Source organism: Pseudorca crassidens, chromosome 5 (assembly GCF_039906515.1).
Source record: "Pseudorca crassidens isolate mPseCra1 chromosome 5, mPseCra1.hap1, whole genome shotgun sequence".
Classification (NCBI taxonomy): Eukaryota; Metazoa; Chordata; class Mammalia; order Artiodactyla; family Delphinidae; genus Pseudorca; species Pseudorca crassidens.
Genome location: NC_090300.1, coordinates 65,682,641 through 65,703,076, shown reverse-complemented (window position 1 = coordinate 65,703,076; position 20,436 = coordinate 65,682,641). Strand labels below are relative to the sequence as shown.

Sequence of the window (20,436 nt, the reverse complement as noted above, 5' to 3'; positions counted from 1 at the left end):
CAGCTGCTTAGAAGCTGAGGAAGACATTGCTGGATTCTCAGCCCTTCCTTAATTATGTGAGTAAGAAGAAAGGTATAAAATCAACTTCCTGCTATTCATTTGCATAGATCCAGTTAGGCCAGAATTAAAATGAAGGGCAAATGTTTCACATTGAGAAGTAACTTACTCTTTGGAAGAGCTGTCCTCTTAAGGAAATGGTTGTAGGCTAAGAGCATTGCCAGAATGTCCCTGCTTTGGAATAAAGACACTGGATGGTGGCACTGTATTTCTTGCTCTATCCAGGGTTTATTGACTTCATCTTCTCCCAAAGCTTTCCTGGAAAGGTTAGCAGCACTTGATCAGGGGTTTCCTCGCAAGATTTCAGCTCTAACTTCTTTGTGTGTCAGTTTTCTGGCAGGCAGAATTGGGCGTGGGATCAAAAAGAAAAACAAATGTGGAGGCATTTTTATATTTTGTATTTTAATGACATAATAGATTATGTGTTTTATTTTAATGACATAATAGATTATGTGTTTATGGGGCTTGAATGTGCTGTTTTGGTTGTCATCTTTTCTTTCCTTGACTATTTAAAGATAATCTTTTCCAAAAGATTATGCTTTTACCACTGCCCATAATCAAAGTATTGGGAATTTAGTATTTGAGACTTTGGTTTTAGATTATCATGTGATTAGTTTGGTGCGACATGTAGTATGTCTTCAGGTATACACTTTATTTGGAAAAGGGCTCTGAAAGGAATTTTAGTTCAAAATACATTTATTGAGCACCTATAAGCTACAAATTCCTTGTCATTAAGGAAACGTACACAGACCACCCCCTACTCCAGCACAAGGCTAACTAGTGTATGTTTCCTCTTCAGACTTCTAGAGCCTTGGATGCTAATGAGCAGGATATGACAAATTAATTTTTTATGACAAAGTATGACAGGATATGACAAAATTTTCTTAATTATGTGGAAAATTTTTTAAAGAAATTTTCATAATGTCTTATGAAATTATGAAAATTAAGAAATTGAATTTCTTAACTCAATAAGAGTTAATTAATTAAGAAATTGAATTTTTAGTACTGGTTAACAAATACTAAGGCAATGCCATTTAATAAGGCTGTTATTCTCAATTAGGGTGTGTATGTGTGTTATAAAATTGTATATTTGAAAAATGAAAAATTACCTATTTTCTTCTTAGTACAGACCAGGAAAAGTAAGCCTTGAGAAAAATTGTGGCTGGTGAGAGTTCAGGAATTACAGTCCCTAAATTTCCTTTACGTGATAAGACCTGTTCCTTTATGTAGTGGAATCTCTGTGAGATATGAAATATTTGTTTTGTTTTCCTATGGAGACGTAATTGGCTTGTGAAAAATGTTTTAAAGAAAAGATAAACAATATTTTCATCTCTTAAATAATTGGCTTTATCCCCCAATACTGTCTCTGATCAAGTCATATCTTAGCTTCCCACTTAACAGTGACTCTTCAGATTATCAAGGACTATTAGAATATTGGGCTTATCCACCTTGTATCATAAAATATGTTTTGTTCTTGAGGTGTCTAACTCCTTTTTCATGTTCCAAGAATCCCTTGAAGAGACCTTTAAAAGACCCTTTGCGGGCTTCCCTGGTGGCGCAGTGGTTGAGAATCCGCCTGCCGATGCAGGGGACACGGGTTCGTGCCCCGGTCCGGGAGGATCCCACATGCCGCGGAGTGGCTGGGCCCGTGAGCTATGGCCGCTGAGCCTGCGCGTCCGGAGCCTGTGCTCCACAACGGGAGAGGCCACAACAGTGAGAGGCCCACGTACCGCCAAAAAAAAAAAAAAAAAAGAAAAAGACCCTTTGCTTGAGGACAGAAAGGCCAACATTGGTACAATCTACAAATTTGCAGATATGAGCCAGTTAATAAAGTTATAACTCCTCCTTTACCCAAAACATAAAGATGTGGATTATCCAGGTGCTTTCTTTTCTTCCTTCTATCTCTGTCCAGCTAATTCAAGGTCATCAGACTCAAAGGCATGAGGTGAACAGAGGAATAGCTGACATTTAGTTACGGGTATCCTAGTCTAGGCTTGGTCGTAGACTGTCCATATATGTTTATGTGTGTCTGTGTGTATCTGTTTGTGTGCACACATGCATGCACACACCTTCAATGCTAGGAAAGCAGGCTGCTTTCAGGAGACAGAAAGACAACATGGGAGTAACTGTTAGGTCGATGTGAGCTTTGGTGACTTTTTCACTAGTTAAGTTCACGAAAACCAGTCAGCTCTTCAAAAGATTGGCTGATACCTCAAAAAAACCTGAGAGTTACATTGTAAATGTAGTATAGGACACTGAAAATACCAAATCCTGGTGAGGATATGGAGCAACAGAAACTCTCATCGCTGACAAGAATGTAAAATAGTACAGACAGGGCTTCCCTGGTGGCGCAGTGGTTGAGAGTCCGCCTGCCGATGCAGGGGACACGGGTTTGTGCCCCGGTCCGGGAAGATCCCACATGCCGTGGAGCGGCTGGGCCCGTGAGCCATGGCCGCTGAGCCTGTGCGTCCGGAGCCTGTGCTCCGCAATGGAAGAGGCCACAACAGTGAGAGGCCCGTGTACCGCAAAAAAAAAAAAAAAAATAGTACAGACAGTTTGGCAGATTATCACAAAGCTAAAGATAATCTTACCAGATGGTCCAGCGCTCATACTCCTCGGTATTTACCTAAATGACTTGCAAACTGTAGTACATCCATACAATGGGATATTATTCAGCAATAAAAGAAAATGAGCTATCAAGCCATAAAAAGGCATGCAGGAAACTTAAATGCATATTGCTAAATGAAATAAGCCCATCTGAAAAGGTTACCTACTGTATGATTTCAAATATGACATTCTGGAAAAGAGAAAACTAAAGAGATAATAAAAAGATCAGTAGTTATCAGGGGTTAAGGGTAGGGGATGGGAAATGAGTAGGTGGAGCACAGGAGATTTTTAGGGTAGTGAAACTATTCTGTATGATATAATGGTGGATGCATGACATTATGTATCTATCAAAACCTGTACAACATCACTGATCATTAGAGAAATGCAAATCAAAACTACAATGAGGTATCACCTCACACCGGTCAGAATGGCCATCATCAAAAAATCTACAAACAGGGGCTTCCCTGGTGGCGCAGCGGTTGAGAATCTGCCTGCCAATGCAGGGGACACAGGTTCGAGCCCTGGTCTGGGAAGATCCCACATGCCGCGGAGCAACTGGGCCCGTGAGCCACAACTGCTGAGCCTGCGCGTCTGGAGCCTGTGCTCCGCAACAACAGAGGCCGCGATAGTGAGAGGCCTGCGCACCGCGATGAAGAGTGGCCCCCGCTTGCCACAACTAGAGAAAGCCCTCACACAGAAACGAAGACCCAACACAGCCAAAAATAAATAAATTTATTTTAAAAATCTACAAACAGTAAATGCTGGAGAGGGTGTGGAGAAAAGGGAACCCTCTTGCACTGTTGGTGGGAATGCAAATTGATACAGCCACTGTGGAGAACAGTATAAATGTTCCTTAAAAAACTAAAAATAGAACTATCATAGGACCCAGCAGTCTCACTACTGGGCATATACCTTGAGAAAACCATAATTCAAAAAGAGTCATGTACCACAATGTTCATTGCAGCACTATTTACAATAGCCAGAACATGGAAGCAACCTAGGTGTCCATTGGCAGATGAATGGATAAAGAAGATGTGGCACATATATACAATGGAATATTACTCAGCCATAAAAAGAAACGAAATTGAGTTATTTGTAGTGAGGTGGATGGACCTAGAGTCTGTCATGCAGAGTGAAGTAAGTCAGAAAGAGAAAAACATATACCATATGCTAACACATATGTATGGAATCTAAAAAAAAAAAAAAAAGGTTCTGATGAACCTAGGGGCAGGACAGGAATAAAGATGCAGACATAGAGAATGGACGTGAGGACACGGGGAGGGGGAAGGGTAAGCTGGGATGAAGTGAGAGAGTGGCATGGACATATGTACACTACCAAATGTAAAGTAGATAGCTAGTGGGAAGCAGCCGCATAGCACAGGGAGATCAGCTTGGTGCTCTGTGACCACCTCGAGGGGTGGAATAGGGAGGGTGGGAGGGAGACGCAAGAGGGAGAGGGTATGGGGTTATATGTATATGTATAGCTGATTCACTTTGTTATAGAGCAGAAATTAACACAACATTGTAAAGCAATTATACTCCAGTAAAGATGTTTAAAAAATAAAATAAAATCTAAAAATAAGATAAATAAATAAAAAGCCCACACATGGTAGTATAGTAGAGGTTGTTGAGACCTCATCCAGATCCTTTTTATCAGTCAGTTTCGATCTTCAGCCGACCAGAGTCATCCAGCCAAGAAATGCCTAAGAGCTTCTGGCCTCCCTCAAGGGCAGCTTGGCTGGCTGGCACAAAAGCCAGCCCTTCTACCTCAGATGGGACACTTGTGGTGCCATCCATATTCCAGCATTTCTCAGGGGATCAGGCAGATGCTGGACCTTGGCTGAACCCTCGTCTGCACCTGGCTTCTTCCTTGCTCTGTCTTCTGCCCTCATTGCCTTACACATTTCAACTGAAAGCCCTTTCTCCTTAACTCGCTTGTACAATCTGCTTCTGGGAAACCTGACCTAAGACAGTTAGTACCCAGAGAGGTCCTAGAAAGGATGGGATTCTGGTGTTGGGTCACTTGCTGGCCAAATAGCAGTGAGGACTCCATTGCTAGTGGTAGGTGGAGTGTTGGAAGTGCTGGTCCCTGGCCTATGTAGCAGTTCAATTGCTAAGACATTCCCTGGTGGTGACCTGGGATCAGATACAGGCAGACAGGGATGCACCAGCTGGCGCAATGTCTCTAGCATTTGAGAGGTTTAGGGAAAATATTAACTATCAGGAACATGGAACTGGGTGGTTATTGCTAAGCACCACTGATGCATTGAAGAGAGTGAAGAAAGTGACAGCCTCAGATTAATCGCCAATTTAAAGCACAGTGTGAGAATCAGAGGGCCTCCTTTCCAGTGTTCAGCCCCTCATCGCCTACAGCAGAGGGCAGTACTTGAGAAAAGGATGAATTCTCAGCCTAGACAAGTCTGCTGCCTTATTATTTTGGGCCCCTAGTGCCAACAGATGAAGCAGGCAAGTCAGGCCCTGACAGGGAAGATATAGGACCCTAAAACTGGAGGATATCTGGGTACATGCCCTTGTTCCCCTGGGCTGGCAGAAGTGGCCCACTCCCCCTTGTTGAAAGATTGGCCCTTCTCCTCCCCGCAAGATTATGCAGAAGTCTCAGATGAGACATACAGTAAGTCCCCTACATACAAACAATCAAGTTGCAAACTTTCAAAGATGCAAAAGTGCGTTTGCGTGTCCAGTCACGGTAGTTCGTGTGTCTGGCGTACGTTGTCACATGCGTGCATCCTCTACAAGTGGTTGTGCTTTTGTGTACTTTACAGTACTGTGTACAGTACTGTAGTACAGTATCTTTATTTCAAGCCCAGGATGTCTGGAAGCAAGTGTAAAAGCAGCAGTGATGTAGTTGGTACTGCTAAGAAGCACCAAGCGATACCAATGGAAACGAAAGTGAAAATAATTGAGAGAGTGGAGCGACAAGAGGAAGAAGAAGTAACTGAAGAACGGAAGAGATTCACGACGCAGGAAATGGCAAGATTTTCTTTATCTGAGGAGGCACTGTTAGTTTTTGAGGCAAAGGACCTGAATGTAGAATGGTACACGAAGGTTGCAGCAGCCGTTCAGAATGCAGTCCAGTGCTACCGTGTCACCTATGATGAGAAAAATAGAGCTACTACCCAGATATCACTGGATCATTTTTTTCAAGAGGGTAGATGGAATTGAATCCAGCAAGGAACCAGAACCTGTGCCATCAACGTCAGGCGTGACTGAAAGTGCAGCTTGCCCTCCATCTCCTATTGCTGACGATCCTTCAGCTCTACCATCCCCCACCTCCTCTCCCTCTTCCAGTCAGTAACTCTTCTTGCCTGTTCACTCGATGCCAGCCCCTGTATGCCAGCTGTTGTGCTGTACTACTGTACTTTGCAATGTACTGTACTGTAAGATTAAAATGTTTTATTTTTTGTGTTTGTTTTTTATGTATTGTTTGTGTGAAAAGTATTATAAACCTATTACAGTACAGTACTGTATAGCCGATTGTGTTAGTTGCGTACCTAGGCTAAGTTTGTTGGACTTAAGAACAAATTGGACTTATGAACACGCTCTCAGAACGAAACTCGTTCGTATGTAGGGGACTTACTGTACAAGACAATGCTTGCCCTCCTCAGGATACATCCCCACCCCCTTCCCAATCCCCTTCTAGAACAATAACCAGCGTCAAATTACAACATAATCTGACTAGGGAAGAGGCACATAGACCTATGGAAACGAGCTCAAAATGTAAGGATCTTTGTGCTACACTTTAATGCCCCTCAGAGAACATCCATTGCAGAGAAGTTACCAAAGAACCAAGCTGCCTAGATGACTTGGCCAGGAGGTGTCAGCCAGCTTCTTCCTTGGCAACCCAGTGTGTGCACAATGGGCTCATACATGGAGAAGCTTTGGCAGCAGAATGGGAGGCTGTGCACGGGCCTAGCAGCATGGGCTCCCTGCCGTCAAGACCAATCTAGATACTGCCACTGTTGACTGTCCAACCTGCCAGCACAGAGATCCATGCCGAGCCCTCAGTTGGATACTGTTCCTTGAAGAGAATAGTTGATTTCATCAGATCCTCCAAGCTGGAAAGTACAGTGATTCACCCTGAATGGGATTGACACATGTGCCTTTCCTGCCTTCAGTGCCTCAGTCTGCAACACTGTCCAAGGATAGAACATTGTTTTGATTGGGGGACTCACTCTGTGGCAAAAGAGGAACAGCCATGGGCATGTGACTGCAGGACCAACCCACTGGTCCTACCACATATTCAGAAGCTGCCGACCTGATAGAGCCATGGAGTAGCCTCTTGAAGGCAAGGGTGAGCAGCAGTTTGGACCTGAGACTGAGGGGTTGGGGTGCTAACTTTAGGATGCAGGGTATACCTTAAACCAATGGCCACTTTATGGCACCAGGACCCCAGTAAGCAGAAAATATGAATCTGGGAGCCAAAAGGTTGAATGAGTTGTGACCTTATTCATTATCACACTACTAGTGACCCACATAGGGAATCTGTCCTCCCATTCCTGCAACTTCAGCCTCAGTGGGTCTGGAGGTCTTGGTTCCCAAGGGAGACATTTCCACCAGTGGACATAGTAAGTGTCCTACTTAACTTAAATCTATGTCTGCCACCTGCCGCTGCAGTTGCACTTGGGTTGTACCTTTGAGCCATCATCTCCCTCCCACTCATTCTATATCCCCTTCCCCTTCATCTGGCACTTCTGCTGGTGGCATGCGTAGTGGGTGTCCCAGACTCTTGTCTAGCTGTTGTTCTTTTGCTTGCCCATTTACAGTTACAGCAGGGCAGGGGAGTATGCACTGGGAGACGTCCCAGTGGATCACCGGATGTGTTCTTCTCTGCCTCTATTAGGTAGCAGCCTGACCACCTCATGATAATCAGGATCAATGACTTCCTCAAGCGTGACAACTGTTTCCTTTGCCTGGGGGGCTTTATATTTTAGTCTTATGGAAAAATTCTCATTAAATCTCTGATGAAATGGGCAAGGCTTTGGCTAAAACCAGCTAGACACATCAAAGGGCAGCTGGTTGCTGAGCTAGGTGATAGTTTCCCAATTGTGAAGTTTCTTTGACCCCAGCTCCTAGCAGCCCTGAAAGTCTAAGATGGCAAGCTCGGACTGCTCTAAAAGCTGGCAGGGACTTTGACAACAAAAAACGCACTAAAAAAAAAAAACGTGCTGTGAGAATATGTGGAATCTGAAAGCAATTAATTGAATGTTTAGGAGTGATTCCTTTCCTCTTGGCCAGAGTCAGGTATGCAAAGGAAATGGACACTTCAAATATAGACCAGCCTAGACATCCAAGTTTACACTCTGGGGCACCAAGCAAAAGGTCCTAATCCAGCCTAGTACCTGTGGAAGCATCCTGGAGATCTCACCTGTCGCGAGCCCTGGAGAGCTACTGGGATGAATTAGGCAGAACATGAGCCCACTGGCTGACTCCTAGAAGGCAGAGAAAGAGCTCAGCAGCATAGCACACAGTTAAGGGCCAAAGCGCTGAGGGCTTACAGACTTCAGCTCCATCTTTCTGGATGAATTACTTAACTTCTTTGTGCTTAAATTCTTTTCATTAATTATTATACAAAATGGAAGCAATACCGTATAGTCTTGCTGTGAGAATTAGATGAAGTTCTTAGGCTGGTGCCTAGATTGCTGCTAGCATATTAAATAGCAACTAGTTACCCATGTCTGTTCCTCCAGGGAAGGGAAGGAAAGCCCCAGGGGCTTAACGCATTACTTCTCCATTCCCCCAACCCCAGGTGAAAATGATGTACTTTAGTTCATATAATAGAGATAGTTCTTTTAAAGGAAAAGAGGAACAAAGGAAGCTCTAGTTTGAAAGAAAATAGAAATAGTTTGCCCCTTTGAAATCTATGGGCTAAGAGCTGTCTCTGAACTAGCAGGATCTACAGTTGTCCCTTTGTGCCACCTAGTGGACAGCAAGGGAAAATCCACAATTTTATCTTCAAAGTCTATAGTTTACCAGAAACATGTATTCTGAAGAGGATAGTTTAAACTCACTAATGGGCTTACATGTTAATAAATTTCATTTTAAAAATTTATTTATTTATTTATGGCTGCACTTGGGTCTTCGTTGCTGCGCGCAGGCTTTCTCTAGTTGTGGTGGCTTCTCTTGTCGCGGAGCATGGGCTCTAGGTGCGTGGGCTTCAGTAGTTGTGGCACGTGGGCTCAGTAGTTGTGGCTCGTGGGCTCTAGAGCGCAGGCTCAATAGTTGTGGCGCACAGGCTTAGTTGTTCCGTGGCATGTGGGATCTTCCCGGACCAGGGCTAGAACCCGTGTCCCCTGCATTGGCAGGCAGATTCTTAACCACTGCGCCACCATGGAAGTCCCTAAATTTCATTTTTTAAACAAAAAAAGATCAGGATTTTAAACACTAGGTGCTAACTGAAACTAAATTCCCTAAATATTTTAGGATTTATGTGGTGTATGCTATGAAGATCACCCACTGAGGAAAAAGAGAATACACCCTGTCATCAGCATGAATTTTCATGGCCCACCTTTCCTATTCTTCCTGTCCTTCTCCACCAACACTCTACGCTTATTCTCTACATGGACTGGGAATGCCCCAGAGACTCAGGGTATACCTTCCCAACACACTGCTGGACCTTGGGCTGGTACCAGGGTCATTCTGCTCATTTTCCAAGAATGCAACTATCACTCGAAGTTTTGCTGTAATCAAATTAACTATTTGTCAAGGGTCTGTATGTTCAGTTCGGTTTTTCTGCTGTGTGTGTGCGTGTGTGCATGTGTGTGTGCACTCTGCTTCCCGTTAAAGTCATTTTTTAACTTTATAATGTTTCCTCCCCCAGATGTTTATGAGGATGAAGAAAATGGCAGACAAATATCCCCAAAATGTGAGTAATAATAGCACACTTGGAGTTCCCAGAGCGGTTCTGAGACCTTCTCTTTAGAATTATCATAATTACTATTAACAATAATAATGAGTGTTATTTATTAAATTCCATTTTACTTTACAAACATTTTTGCTAATCATTACATCAACACTGCAAAATAGGTATTATTATCCCCATTTTAGAAACAAGGAAACTGATGCTCAGAGAGGTTAAGTGGCTTACCCAAGATCACACAGCCAGTGAATGAGAGACAAAGTCAAAACTGCACTCAGGTCTGACTGACTCCAAAGCCCCTGCTCCTACCCCAGGCAATGGGCCTCTCATTCACTCAGGTGCCTGTGACCTGCCAGACCCGGAATCTGGGGTCCCCTCAGTGCTGCCACCTCCATAAAACCTAAGACTTAGTACCTAAGATTTTAGTACCACAGAGCCCATGGCCAGTGAATCCAGGAGGCAGGGATTAAATATGGAAATGACAAAGATACAGCAAAAGACTGCCGTGAGCTGCACTTTCCTCCCCTGCACAACTGGGGGGCTTTGACTGAGGGACGTTCTCCAAGACTTGCGGGTTCTAAGAATTCTGGGTTTCTTCCAGGAGCCATGAGGGATACTGGGTGAACAGGGTATTGTCTCTGCTGCCAAGAGCCCGGGGCCCATGGGGGAGACACATGAGGGCTCACCCAGGGCAGATGCAGTTTGTCTCAGAAGAAACTCTCCCTCGAAGGGTCCTGTGAGGAGACTGTGGGTGACCCCGCCGCCTCCCACAGCCCCTCTCCTCCTCTGTCTCCAGGATAGAATAGAACAGAATAAAAGAACAGAACAAACGAATAGACTAGAAAGAACAGAATAGATGAGGACATCACACACCGTAAGCACAATATGGTTCCACAAACGTTGGTTTTAATTCTGTGAATGTATTTCTGTGTGTACACTGCGTTGGGATGTAAAATTTGCCCATCCCTGGGTCACACTCTAAGGAGTATGGAAAACCCTGCCCTAGACTAAACTGGAGGCCTGTGGGGCCCCAGGCGGCCCCCACCCTCACCTGTGGTACCAGGAGCCGAGGAGCCCATGTGCACCGCCGGCCCCAGCAGGGAGGTGGCTTCTGGGTCTTGACTGTGCTCGGAGGATTGGTCCTCTTGCCAGCCCAGGCAAATCCATACCTGGAGGCAGGGGATGATGGCCTGGATGACCCTGAAATAATGCAGTCAACGCGTGGCCAAATGTGCGAGGGCCCCTCTGTGCCAGCCCTGTGCCCGGCTGAGGCCCTCGCACACTCCCCAGCCCTCAGGGTCCACAGGAGAGAGGGGAAAGCAGCCCTGGCACCAGCTCATCATTTCACTTACCTCGAGGAATGTCTGGACCTCATCCTCACGTCTTTCAGTTCCCAGGTTGCCGCCCAGCCCCGCTACCACCCCCGGCTCCTCCCAGCGGGCGGCTCTGGGGCCCCTGGCACCCGGCATTGCCTGGGGCACTGAGGCCACGGCCCCTGCAGACGCAGCTCTTCTATCCACGCAGGGGCTGGTCAAGGACGCGACCGCTCCTGCTCTGTTCCTCCCTAAGAGCTTTCCAGCAAGACCGCCATCCCTCCGTCCTCACTGTCTGCTCCTGGTCCAAGGGGACCCACGAGGGATGGCCGCCCTAAAGAGGCGTCTCTGGGGGTTACCGCGGGTGCCCCGCAGTTACACCTGGAGGAGGGCGGTGGGAAGCGCCTCCCAGAGCCACTTTCGCCTCCGCGCTCCCTCCGCTCGCCCCACCACGTCCCGGGAGCAGGAGTTAAACCAGGCTTTGCCCCTGCGACGTCCCGCGGCGTCTCTGGAGGCCTCCAGGAAGCGGCTGCCCGGCGGCTCCCTGTCGTGCTCGCACAGCCCTCACGGCCCTGCTCCGGGGAGTACCCCATGCCCCGAGCACAGCTGGGGGGGCCTCTGGGCGGCAGGTCGGGAGCTCCCTCTTGCTGGATGCCTGCTCCCGGAGATACTGTGCCCCCCAACCCCAACTGCAGGCTACTTCCGCTTGCACCTGCGCCCCCACAAGGCCCCTCCCCCTGAATTCTCACCGAAACTGAAACTCTCCTGTGCTGAGATTCCTGCGGGATGGACTGGACTCAGCTGACGCTCAACCTGGGGCTCCCTCAGATCAAGATCTTTCTGCAGATGCTCGCCTCCCTAAGCTGACTTGGGAGAATTGTGGGGACAGAGATCCCGTCTTTAGAGTAGTAATGTGTAGGGAATTCCCCGGCGGTCCAGTGGTTAGGACTCCACGCTCTCACTGCGAGGGCCTGGGTTCAATCTCTGGGTTCAGTCTCTGGTCGGGGAACTAAGATCCCACAAGCTGATTGGCACGGCACCAAAAAAAAAAAAAAAAAAGTATAAATGTGTAGATTTCAACTGCAGTGTTTACAGGCCAAGGGCTAAGGTCCTTACAGTTGTGTGAGGCTTAACTTTTGACAAATGCCTGACATCCCAGCAGACATACAGCAGGCTCAGTATTTGGTGGGATTTGCTGTTCCTCCCCAGTGTCTTTAACAGCCCTGGCACAGAACAGGTGCACAATGGTGTGGCTAATTGGTAAGTTAATCATTCAGTGGCAAGAGAGGCAGGATGTACTTCCTCTGCCTCTGATTTTCCCACGGGGAGAGCAGTGACTTTTGGCAGAGGCTGCCAAGGAAATGGGAAATGGGCAGTAATCAGGGGAGAGAAGGAGGGAAGGAAGAAAGGAGGGCGGGAAGGAGGGAAGGCAGGAAGGTCGTCAAGCACAAAAAGACAATGACTTTTCTTGGAGGACAAGGAGGTAGGACTGTGAACACCATATGGACATGTCTTCTCACAGTTACAGAATTTTGAGCTGGAAAAGGGAACCTGGAGATCACAGGCCCCCTCCTCCCGGCCCAGGTGAAGCAGTGCAGTCCTGGGAGAGGAGGGAGAGATGGCGAGAATGGGTTCCTGGAGACCGGTACTGCCCATTCCATCCTGCCATAGGCTGCGTGGCCTGTCCTCCCATGCCCTCTTCCCCACGGCCAGCCAAATTCTTCCTTTTCTTTCCCCAAGGTTGCTCCAGCAGGGAGTTTATCTCCATGGAAAACTTTGACAATTGTGAAGGTGCAGAAGATACGGAAAAGGAGAGCAGTGCTCTGAGTGTAAATTTCTTTCCTTCTTACCTCTTTCATATTTTCCCTCATTCCTGTTCATCAGCTTCTCCTGCCCCCTCTTCCTCTCCTCCTTCCCTCTCCCTCCTTTACATGATTCTCACCCATTAAGGACTCGGCCTAATCCAGGAAGCTGAGGTCACTGGATCTGCAAAGTGGCTCAGACCCCCAGCCCAGCAGGCCCCGCATCCCTGGCTCCTTAGCGATCCCCTGGTTTCTGGCCAAAATTAGGGTCTCTTGCTGAGGACCTGCGTGGCCCCATAGGAAAGCTGGGGCGGCCCCGCCCTGCCAGCGGGAATCGCCGTGTGGACCGGACCCGCCCCCCACCCAACCGCAACATTACACCCCTGTCTCTTCCCTTCCAGATGTCGGGGCTTTGCCAGTTGGACGACAGTTATGAAACCTCCAAGTCTGTTCAGGAAACGGGAGAAAGCATCCAGGGAGAGAAAGAGGGCGGCGAAGAGGACACGTGAGTGTGAAACGGAAAGAAAAGTAAGCGAACTTGTTAGCCACTGCTCCTCTGACTTTCTTCTTGGAATTTCAGGGCCACAAACAAAACTGAGGAGAGCCCTGGGATGTCCGCTGGCTTGCTCGACCCCAGTGGGGAGACCGGTTTTCGAGCAGAGGCAGTGCGGGCGCGGGAAGGGGGCCTGAGGCCGCCCTCCGCAGAGAACTGACACTCGTCCCAGACAACCCAGCCTCCCCGGCCTCCTGCATTCCCAGGAGCCGCTGCTGTGGCTGCAGAGGCCAGCCCGCCCTTAAGCAGAAGCAGCAAAGGGGCCTTCGAACCTGGGGCTCCGCTGCCCTGCCCGGGGGCAACAGGACCATCTTGCCGGAGCTTAAGGAGCGGTCACCATCCGCCCGCGGAGCCCACCCCTCCTGGTGCAGCGCCGCTCGCGCAGGGACTCGGCACAGACCCCGTGGAGACCCTGCAGGTGCTGACGCACTCCTGCGCAGGGACTTGGCGCAGAGCCCGTGGAGAACCTTGCGCCATTAGAGGCACGCCTGCGCGAGCGCAGCCGGCTTGGTTGTGGACCCCGCGGAGAACCTCGAGCTGCTCGGCACACGCGCCTTTTGGAGGTTAGCATAATCCAGTGTTGGAGAGCTGAGCGCAGGGTTTCTCAATGTCGGCACTTTTGACTTTGCAGGCTGGATATTTCGTTGTTGGTACTTCTTGTGCCTTGTAGGATGTTTGGGAGCATCTCTGGCCTCTGCCCACTAGATGCCTGTAACACCCCCCCACCCACTCACCCAAATTATGACAATCAAAAATGCCTTCAGACATTGCCAAATTTCTGCTGGGGTGGAAGTGGGGAGCTAGGTTGAGCACCTCAGATCAGAGCTGCTCAGACTCCACGTGGCAGCCCTGTGTTCACCTCCCTTAATCCCCACAGGAATGTTAATGTGATACCTTTGTTACTTTGTTCCAGGATTGCTTCCTTTTAGCGAGGGTTGGTTACAGGTTAACTTCTTACGTTTAGACTCGTTAGTTTTTAGTTTCAGTTATCTTCGGTTATTTATTTTTAGTTTTATTAGTTAATTTTCATTTGTTTTTAGTTTTCTGGTTATTTAATCTTATAGCTTTAAAGTTAGCTGTTTATAATTATTTTGTCTTTAAAGTTACTTAGTTTTTGAGTTATTTATTTTCAGTTATTTATAGTTACTTTGTTTTAATAGTTATATATTTCCAAATTAGCTTTAGAATTATTCATTTTTAATTATCTGTCTTTTCAGTTGTTAATATCTGAGTTATTTATTTTCATGGTTATTCTATTATTAGTTATTGGCATTTTTGAATTATTTATTTTACAGTTACTTATTTGAATAGTAAAAACTCACTGGAAGTTTTTGAATTCCTTTATTTTCAGAATAAAATAGCTGTTTTTATTTTGGGGTTTTTCCGCTAGTTATTTGGTTTTAGAGTTACTTATATTCACAGTAATTTATTTTCACTTATTTTAGATTCTGTGTTATTTTTACATTCATTTATTATTTGGGTTTTTTATTTTTTAGTTATTTGGTTTGAAATTATTTTATTTTCAGTTGTTGCATTTTTGAACATTATATTTTGAATTTTTTAGTTTCAGAATTTTTGAGCTAGTTTCTGAGTTATTTTCAGAGTTACTTATTCTCAGTTATTTCTTTTCAGTTTTGTCTTTGTAATTCAATTTTTTTTCTATTCACTATTTTTAGTTATTTTATTTTCAGGTTTATTTTCAGAATTATTAAGTTTTATAATTATTTAGTTCATCAGTCAGGATCCAATCAAGAGAGACACTATACTAGTTATTTTAACAGAAAGGATTTACTATAAAGAAGTGCTATCCAGCTATTGGAGATTTTAATGGGAAAAAAAGTGATAATGAGATATCATGAAGATTCTAAGTATAAGAAGCAGCTACCAGCCCAAGGGCAGAGGGAACAAGGGAAGAGGTTGGGAGCCCCACATGGCTGAGGGTAGCCCTCTGGTGTGTGGGGGGGTGGCATTCCCCAGGTGCCCCCAGGAACTTGAAGGCGGGCCTGGGAACTGGATGCAGAACTCTGCTGCCAGCTGGTGCTAGAGGAAGGGGCGTGATGAGGCTGCTTATGGAAGTGTTGGGAAAATGGTAAACTGCAGCTTCCGGAACCGACTGGGGCTCTCAGGGTGAAGGCCAGTTGCTACGGCAATACTGAAGGGAACCCAGGCACACAGGGAGGAGCAAAGCCCTCGCTGGCAAAGGAGGCGAATGGCCCCAACCACAAAGCAGAGAGCAGAGGGTGGGCGGGGAGCTGAGCGATCATGGCTAATAACCAGCACCCTGAGCTCTGGAGTTGTTTATTTTTAGAGGTAGTTTTGGATTTAGTTGTTTTTGGAATTGTTAGGGTGCTTTGATTTTAACTTTTCACTGGATGAGGGATCTAGCTGAGTTTTCAGTCCCCTGATTCATTCCTGGAATGGAGTGGGTCAGCAGGCACCTGGGGAGTGTCTCCCATGAGACTCGGGAACATCACTGAAGAATTCAAGAAAACCAAAATAGTGTGTCCATAAAGAAGGCCTTTGACTGGGTGGCCAAAAAGGGAAGAGACTGAGGAATAGACCATCAGGGAGGGGCTTCTTGGCACGATTATCCAGCAGAGTGTTTGAAATTTTTCAGAAAGTTGAACTCTGTGGTGGGTCCACGCTCTCATGCCCCCTTTCCTAACAACAAAGTATCTGTCTTATGGTAGAGTGTGTTTCAAATTGGTAGGATACAATACTTACTATTTGCACACGCAAATAAAGTTCTTCCCAAATCTATAGGAAATCTTACTTCCTTCTACCTGCATTATTTTCCAACCCACCTTGTTCCATTTTGACCATAAGAATATTTATTTATTTATGTATGTATTCCCTCCTTTCATTTAACACCTATTTCCTGAGCACCCCCATCCTGAGGAAGGTGCCAGCATCGGGAGAGACCAAGGAGGTTTGAAGATGAGTGAGAGGTTCCTCAGTCCAGTTGCGGGAGACAGATGTGGAAACAGATCATCGCAACACGGTGTGACACATACTGTGGGAGCACACAACCCTGCTGCTGTGTGTTGAGTCTGGTTATGGAAGTGTTGGGAAAATGGTAAACTGCAGCTCCTGGAACTGAAGTACAGTTTTGAAAATTTTAGACTTCTTAAAAACCAGGAAAAAAAAAAAAACAGAGGGTGGCTCTTCTATGAGTGACATTTGTATCATCATTTTGTTTGGGTAAATGGAAAAGAATCCAAAACCATCAGATAAACCCCCCAGCCTTCTTTTACTAGTCGTTCAATTCGTCATGTCACCTGTTGCCCACTAGAGGGACTCATTTCAACACGTTGCTGAGGAGTGGGACTGCTGTAGCCCCAGGTGAAAGTGGTCTGGCCCAGGATCTGTAAAATCTGGCAGAGTCTGAGTCCACACTAAACACCAGCCATGCACTATGAAATGATGAGAAAAGTTAGAGATCCTCTAAACCAGCACTTCCCAGAGTATATTTTGCAGCATAGGCAGAAGAGTGTAAGAATTCAATGAGTTAATCCCACAATGAAAAAGAATTATCTAAAAATAAATACACTTTAAAAATACTACACAGGGAGGGGAGACCTTCAAGATGGCGGAGGAGTAACATGTGGAGATCACCTTCCTCCCCACAAATACATCAAAAATACATCTACATGTGGAACAACTCCTACAGAACGCCTACTGAATGCTGGCAGAAGACCTCAGACTTCCCAAATGCAAGAAAGTCCCCACGTACCTGAGTAAGGAAAAAGAAAAAACAGAGACAAAAGAATAGGGATGGGAGCTGTGAAGGAGGAAAAGTTTTCACACACTAGGAAGCCGCTTCACTGGTGGAGACTGGGGGTGGGCAGGGGGGAAGCTTCAGAGCCACGGAGAAGAGCGCAGCAACAGGGGTGCAGACGGCAAAGCGGAGAGATTTCCACACAGAGGATCGGTGCCAACCAGCACTCACCAGCCTGAGACGCTGGAAGCTGAGGCTCGGGCTTCCGAGATCAGATCACAGGGAGAGGACTAGGGTTGGCTACATGAACACAGCCTGAAGGGGGCTAGTGCGCCACAGTTAGATGGGAGGGAGTCTGGGAAAAAGTCTGGAACTGCCTGAGAGGCAAAGACCATTGTTTCAGGGTGCGCGAGGAGAGGGGATTCAGAGCACTGCCTAAATGAGCTCTGTAGACGGGCACAAGCCGTGGCTATCAGCGCGGACAGCACAGCTGGGCATGAAACGCTAACACTGCTGCTGCAGCCACCAATAATCCTGTGTGCAAGCACAGGTCACTATCCACATGCCTCCTCCCGGGAGCCTGTGCAGCCTGCCACTGCCAGGGTCTCATGATCTAGGGACAACTTCCCTGGGAGAACACATGGCACACCTCAGGCTGGTGCAACATCACATTGGCCTCTGCTGCCGCAGGCTCACCCCACATTCCAATTACAACCACTGTACGCGTCCCTCCCCCCCTCCCCGGCCTCAGTGAGCCAGAGCCCCCTAATCAGCCACTGCTTTAACTCCGTCCTCTCTGGGCAGGAACAGAAACCTGAGGGTGACCTACACGCAGAGGTGGGGCCAAATCCAAAGCTGAACCTCAGAAGCTGTGCGAACAAAGAAGAGAAAGGGAAATTTCTCCCAGCAGCCTCAGGAGCAGCAGATAAAATCCCCACAGTCAACTTGAGGTACCCTGCATCTGTGGAATACCTGAATAGACAACAAATCATCCCAAAATTGAGGTGGTGGACTTTGGAAGCAACTGTAGACTTGGGGTTTGCTCTCTGCGAATGACTTGTTTCTGATTTTTATGTTTACCTTAGTATAGTTTTTAACGCTTGTTATCACTGGTGGATTTATTTATTGGTTTAGTTGCTCCCTTTTTTTTCTATTACTTTTTTATTTCTTTAATTTTAATAATTTTTAAATTTTAATAATTTTTTAATTAAAAAATTTTTTTTCTTTCTTTTTTTTCTCCCTTTTCTTCTGAGCCAAGTGGCTGACAGGGTCTTGGTGCTCCAGCCTGATGTCAGGCCTGAGCCTCTGAGGTGGGAGAGCCGAGTTCAGGACATTGGACCACCAGAGCCCTTCCGGCTCCATGTAATATCAATTGGCAGGAGCTCTCCCAGAGAGCTCTGTCTCAATGCTAAAACCCAGCTCCACCCAACAGCCAGCAAGCTACAATGCTGGACCCCCCATGCCAAACAACTAGCAAGACCCATTAGCAGAGAGGCTGCCTGAAATCATACTAAGTTCAGAGACACCCCAAAACACACAGCCAGACGCAGCCCCACCCACCAGAAAAACAAGGTCCAGCCTAATCCACCAGAACAGAGACACCAGTACCCTCCACCAGGAAGCCTACACAAGCCACTGAACCAACCTTACCCACTGCGGACAGATACCAAAAACAACAGGAACTACAAACCTGCAGCCTATGAAAAGGAGACCACAAACACAGTAAGTTAAGAAAAATGGGAAGACAGAGAACTATGCAGCAGTTGAAGGAGCAAGGTAAAAACCCACCAGACCAAACAAATGAAGAGGAAATAGGCAGTCTACCTGAAAAAGAATTCAGAGTAATGATAGTAAAGGTGATCCAAAATCTTGGAAATAGAATGGAGAAAATACAAGAATTGTTTAACAAGGACCTAGAAGAACTAAAGAGCAAACAAACAATGATGAACAACACAATAAATGAAATTAAAAATTCTCTAGAAGGAATCAATAGCAGAATAAGTGAGGCAGAAGAATGGATAAGTGACCTGGAAGATGAAATAGTGGAAATGACTACAATAGAGCAGAATAAAGAAAAAAGAATGAAAAGAATTGAAGACAGTCTCAGAGACCTCTGGGACAACATTCAATGCACCAACATTCAAATTATAGTGGTCCCAGAAGAAGAGGAAAAGAAACGGTCTGAGAAAATATTTGAAGAGATTATAGTTGAAAACTTCCCTAACGTTGGAAAGGAAATAGTCAATCAAGTCCAGGAAGCACAGGGAGTCCCATACAGGATAAATCCAAGGAGAGACACACCAAGACACATATTAATCAAACTATCAAGAATTAAACACAAAGAAAAAATATTAAAAGCAGCAAAGGAAAAACAACAAATAGCATACAAGGGAATCCCCATAAAGTTAACAGCTGATCTTACAGCAAAAACTCTGCAAGCCAGAAGGGAGTGGCAGGACATATTTAAAGTGATGAAAGGGAAAAAATCTACAACCAAGATTATTCTACCCAGCAACGATCTCATTCAGATTTGATGGAGAAATTAAAACCTTTACAGACAAGCAAAAGCTAAGAGATTCAGCACCATCAAACCAGTTTTACAACAAATGCTAAAGGAACTTCTCTAGTCAGGAAACACACGAGAAGGAAAAGACCTACAAAAACAAACCCAAAACAATTAAGAAATGGTAATAGGAACATACATATCGATAATTACTTTAAATGTGAATGGATTAAATGCTCCAACCAAAAGACATAGACTGGCTGAATGGATACAAAAACAAGACCTGTAAGTATGCTGTCTACAAGAGACCCACTTCAAACCTAGGGACACATACAGACTGAAAGTGAGGGGATGGAAAAAGATATTCCATGCAAATGGAAATCAAAAGAAAGCTGGAGTAGCATTTCTTGTATCAGATAAAACAGACTTTAAAATAAAGACTAGGGCTTCCCTGGTGGCGCAGTGGTTGAGAGTCCACCTGCTGATGCAGGGGACATGGGTTTGTGCCCCGGTCCAGGAAGATCCCACATGCCGCAGAGCGGCTGGGCCTGTGAACCACGGCCGCTGAGCCTGCGCATCCAGAGCCTGTGCTCCGCAACGGGAGAGGCCACAACACTGAGAGGTCCGCGTACCACAAAAAAAAAAAAAAAAGATTAAAATAAAGACTGTTTTCGAGAGACAAAGAAGGGCACTACATAATGATCAAGGGATCAATCCAAGAAGAAAATATAACAATTGTAAATATTTATGCACCCAACATAGGAGCACTTCAGTACATAAGGCAAATGCTAACACCCATAAAAGGGTAAATCGACAGTAACACAACCATAGTAGGGGACTTTAACACCCCACGTTCACCAATGGACAGATTATCCAAAATGAAAATAAATAAGGAAACACAAGCTTTAAATGATACATTAAACGAGATGGACTTAATTGATATTTATAGGATATTCCATCCAAAAACAACAGAATACACTTTCTTCTCAAGTGCTTATGGAACATT

At 45.9% G+C, this 20,436-nt stretch overlaps 1 protein-coding gene across 7 annotated transcripts in view; it reads left to right on the top strand.

Moving 5' to 3' along the window:
* Positions 1 to 20,436, top strand: part of MCF2L2 (MCF.2 cell line derived transforming sequence-like 2) — a 237,329-nt gene that overhangs the window by 210,496 nt on the left and 6,397 nt on the right. For 3 of the 7 annotated variants that reach the window (XM_067738173.1, XM_067738175.1, XM_067738176.1), the window contains 4 exons: positions 9,503 to 9,547; positions 12,595 to 12,683; positions 13,058 to 13,161; positions 13,237 to 15,981. In XM_067738173.1, the coding sequence (XP_067594274.1) occupies positions 9,503 to 9,547; positions 12,595 to 12,683; positions 13,058 to 13,161; positions 13,237 to 13,369 (371 nt within the window). In that variant the 3' untranslated portion in view covers positions 13,370 to 15,981. Of the gene's footprint in view, positions 1 to 9,502; positions 9,548 to 12,594; positions 12,684 to 13,057; positions 15,982 to 20,436 lie in introns of those variants that run through there. The other 4 variants (XR_010943598.1, XR_010943599.1, XM_067738178.1 and 1 more) reach the window with 4 other exon arrangements.